Consider the following 4,841-nt stretch of genomic DNA (forward strand, 5'->3'; position numbering starts at 1 on the left):
ACGAAATTATTTATTAAATTCATTTATTTTATTGGTCTATGGAAAAAGCTTCTATGGAAAAGCTTTTGTCGCATGATGTCATAATGCTGATGTGTGATAATGTTTATGTTGTCTGAATATGTCGTTATCATTGAGTGATGTATGGGTGCATGTGAAAGATTTTTTTCACTTTATATTATTAATTTTCTTTACTAACACTCTCTATTAGACACATGAAAAATAAAACTGTCATGTTGTGAATAAATATTGCAATCATTGTTCAGATTAAATTCTGTACATATCATGTTTATGAGATTCATAATACATATATTTGGTACACATTTAGTATTTACATAGCACAGCAATGTAAAGTACGAAAAGAAAAGTAATAAACAATATAATAAACGATATACAATTGACATAAGAAAACCTGTCACTTTTATGTTTGTTATACAATATAATATTGACATACAGGCTATGATCAGTTCATGCAATATGCAAGAAGCTGTGGTATCTCTTTGGGATTGGGATCCTAATGTCCCAGGGGTACAATATGATGATTTCCTTGGCAGGTAGTATTATAAATGAGGCAATGTTTGCGTATGCATCATTAACAAAAATATATAAACAGATTTGGATGTTATTTTAAGCATGTGTCGTTTAGTCACGTGATATTTGTCTTTGTGATATTATATGTATAAATTTATCTATGTAAATAGTAAAATAATCTTTTTTATCTCTATCACGATTTTAAAAAAATTATTTCACTAATGCTGCAGATATTATAGCTTGTTAAAAACGCGTTGCACGAAAATTTTATATACTTAATTTTTTTGAAATTCTTTTAAAATAAAATACATATTTTTTTACAACTTCTCAGAGCTGTATTACTTTTTAATTTTCTTTAAAATTGTTTTTACAATATATTCCTAAATTTTTTAGTGTATCTATTAATAGTCTGTAGTGTAAATTTCATTTGTTGTTAAATAATCTTAATTAAATGAAACAATTTGCTGTTGTTTGAAATTTTTTTGTAACAAAAAAAAACGTTAACGATTTGGTCTTTTTTGTTAGTTAATTAATCAGAGTGATTAGATGACTTTGTTTAACAAGAAAAGCAACTAAAATAGACTATGTGGTGACAGTTTATAGTGGAAGAAGGCTTGGGAGCTTACAACAAGGTGGTTGCCCAGCTTTTTGACAAAGACAACGCTGGTCAAGATGATCCACTTGGCAGGTATTCCTGAATGTAGCAAATACACCAATCTCAGACCAGATTAATATGCATTTTAAGAGACTTGTACAGAATGTAAATTATGCGAATACTCTGCCATTGACAGATTTAGATTATGCTTGAAAGATTGCATTTTTTTTATTATATGAGTTACCTCTGAAACACTGCAACGCATATATTTCAAACGTAAGCATTAATTACATATCTGTGATATGCATGTCGTTTACTCAGAGCATATAAAAATATAATATATAAAATATAATATAAAAAATATTATAGAATAGTTGTGCCAATTGCAATTCGGAATTAAAAATAATTCTGAATTCATGTCACCACATTACTCTCGTTATGTATTAAGCAAATATTGAGAAGTCTATTTTATTTATGCAATAAAATAATGCTATGGAATGTTGCATGCAGTTTTATAAACGTATATAACATACAATAATAATATTTTTTATTTTATATTATTCGACAAAATCAGAAATACAGTAAAAATAATATACAGTAAAAATAACATGCTGCATGAAAGCTTCCTAAATGCAAATTGTATCATAGATTTTGCATTCAAATCACGGAGGTGTTTCTTTTATCAATTTAATAGTCATGCTGCTATCATCACATCATTGCAAAAACACACATCTAAACTTCACCGAAATAATTATTTACTCTTGAAAATTTAATGAACATTTGTTATATTAAGAGTTTTGAAAACATCCATTTCTATTTTGTATTGCGACAGGGCCACTATCGAAGTTAATCGCGTAAAGAAAAAGGGCACGATCGATACTGTGAGTATGAAATATATATTACAATATATAGAATCGGAACAAATCTATAGTATAATCGGACGGGAAAGTAATTTCTTATACAAAAATTAGTCGGAAGCGCAAAATAAATTTTTTTTATTTGAGGCTTTATTGTTGAACAATTTCTGTTTTAATCAAATACATAAAACTATTTGTCTCATTTTCTTTACTGTTAATTCTGAAGTTGTGTGGATATTATGTAAGTATGATAACGTTTACAGTATGATAACGTGTCTTTCCATATTTTCATTCAGTGCACACATATTTCCCTGATTTTAGACAAAAAAATATATTCTGCACTTTTGGCCTATTTGTTTTTATACAAGAAATCATCCTCTGTCCAGTTATACTAAGTTTATCTTTCCATCTTGTAAAGTCTTTTTTTTATTACTAATTATTAATTGATCTTATTTTGTAGTGGGTCTCTTTGGAGCAAGCAAAGCACGGCATGGTTCATTTGCGATTAACGTGGCTACAATTTTCAAAAGAACCTGCCGATTTAAGAGCTGTAAGTATAGCAAAAAACATTCATATTCATACATTTGAATATACAACCTTTAATTGATAACTTTTGAGCAGGCTTTAATGGAAACTCAGGAACTTAGAGTCACATCAATGAGTACAGCCCTTCTCACACTTTATATTGATTCTGCTAAAAATTTACCAGTACGTACATCGTGATATGTACAGAAAAAAAGCGAGAGTTATCTAATAAAATTTTTTAACATCATTATACTCATAGTGTGTTCGAGGAAATAAACAACCCGACGTTTACTTGGAAGCAAGTGTCGGTGGAAAAACCGAAAGAACAGCCACTGTACCACGTTCTTGTGATCCTGTATGGGAACGAGGATTCACCTTTTTAGTTAGCAACCCTGAAACTGGAGTTTTACATATAAAGGTTTTCTGCAAATTTTTTCATTCAAATAATATGAGAGATATCAGATTTATCGTTATTTAATAAATAAAATCATATGTTCCTTCTTAGATTATAGACGAGAAAACTGCCATGACAGTTGGGGAAATGAGCTATAATCTTTCCCTACTTTTGGAGAAGAGTAATCTTGAGGTGATGCAACAGCCGTATGATTTGCAAAAGGCCGAAGTAGACAGCAAGCTTGTATTATCAATGACATTAAATGTAAGGAAATTTTACACGCGCATGTAACGGAAATAGATATGCCAGTGAGTAAAACAATCTGATTTTACAGATCTTGAAATATGAGCAGCCTGAATCTACTTCCGAGGAAGACGAAGATGATCATGACATCAATGAATTGAATAGACGAATTGAACGTCAGGAATCCACCACTAATAATGTACCATTCTCTTCTAGTGGTAAGTGGAATTGTGTCAAATATCACGTTTTTCAATCGAGCAAAATATTTAGAAAATGCTTTTCTAAAAATGATTGATAACAGAATATCATACAAAAAAAATGATGTTATATTAACTGACAGCAATCTAATTGAAAATAATTTTGTTAATTTAATGACAATATTAATGAAATTACGTGCTCATGTTCTTATTTTAATAATTTAATTATATTTTAATTATATTTGTTTCATTAATACTGTCATTGAATAATTAAGCTTATTTTCAATTAAATTACTGTTGACTAATGCTGCTAATATATAATTTTTTTGTATAAAAATTGAGATATACTACTTTCTTATAGTGCCATCGAGCCCTCTTAAAAAACAGCCTTCTAAAGAATCAGTCAACAGTCAATCTCGTACTGGATCCGCCGCAGCACTTTTGCCTGAGGAACCAATATCGGTGGAAGAAGAATTAATACTCAGCACCAGCGCTCCGTCCTCTTTTACCGGAAGTCCTCAGCTTATCCATAGAAATCCGAGTATTATGTCTTCTTCGGGCGAATCGAAATTAGGAAGAATACAATTGACTATACGATACAGCACGCAGAGACAAAAACTCAGTATTTTCGTACACAGAGTTGCGTAAGTTAATCTCAATTAATCATACATTTTGTATTCATTACAATTGACTTGATGTTGATGTTATCTACTATATATGTTATATTACAGTAATTTGCCGCTTCCCCAAAATGATCCGCACAATATACCGGATCCATATGTAAAACTATATATTTTGCCCGACAAACATAAGGAAACGAAGCGCAAAACTGCTGTGATCAAGGATAACTGTAATCCCCAATTCGACGAGCAATTCGAATATGTAGTCTCGCAAGGAGACTTAAACACACGCGTATTAGAAGTGTCTGTATGCACACAAAAGGGTTGGCTCTCTACCGGAAGTAACGTGATGGGACAGGTTCATTTGAAATTGAGCGAAATCAACATTTCGAAGACGGTAACTAGCTGGTACGACTTACAACCAGAAATCAAAGACTAGAAAAAAAGGAAAAGTAAGTGGGGATTCGAGCGTTTGTGCGTTTGTTTGACGAAACAACCACTTAAATTCCCACTTAATAATTTTTACAAACGATGAAAGTCTCAAATGTTACAATTATCTCTATATTCCGTTGACCATTATTGTTAAATTGATAATTTATTAATAAGTAAGTTAATACGTGGTGCTATGCGAGATGCAAGACATCTTGCGAAAAATGATAAAAGATATTTAAAGAGATTCGTACTTACGCCTAATGGCATGAAATGAAATCTGATATATAATTTTTGCCGCAACTATAAAGCAGGAGCGGATTAGCTTGGTTGCTGATTTAGTAATTTCAAATTTCTGATATATATTCTATTATAAAATATTTTAATATGATATATATGCGCGAAAAGATTGGATTTCAACAAAGGTTTTTTTTGTTGTTGTTATCTTGTTTT

General features: G+C 30.6%; 1 protein-coding gene across 1 annotated transcript in view; it reads left to right on the forward strand.

The window, feature by feature from the left end:
- The window catches only part of LOC105618224 (extended synaptotagmin-2), a 6,995-nt gene extending 2,597 nt beyond the window's left edge, over positions 1-4,398 (forward strand). The window contains exons 8-16 of the mRNA XM_012199766.1: positions 454-551; positions 1,956-2,004; positions 2,441-2,530; positions 2,602-2,688; positions 2,765-2,923; positions 3,011-3,163; positions 3,234-3,360; positions 3,701-3,983; positions 4,071-4,398. Coding sequence (XP_012055156.1) covers positions 454-551; positions 1,956-2,004; positions 2,441-2,530; positions 2,602-2,688; positions 2,765-2,923; positions 3,011-3,163; positions 3,234-3,360; positions 3,701-3,983; positions 4,071-4,398 — 1,374 coding nt within the window. The remainder of the gene's footprint in view (positions 1-453; positions 552-1,955; positions 2,005-2,440; positions 2,531-2,601; positions 2,689-2,764; positions 2,924-3,010; positions 3,164-3,233; positions 3,361-3,700; positions 3,984-4,070) is intronic.
- The last annotated feature ends 443 nt before the right edge of the window (positions 4,399-4,841 follow it).

Source organism: Atta cephalotes (genome assembly GCF_000143395.1).
Source record: "Atta cephalotes unplaced genomic scaffold scaffold00016, whole genome shotgun sequence".
In the NCBI taxonomy this organism is placed as follows: Eukaryota; Metazoa; Arthropoda; class Insecta; order Hymenoptera; family Formicidae; genus Atta; species Atta cephalotes.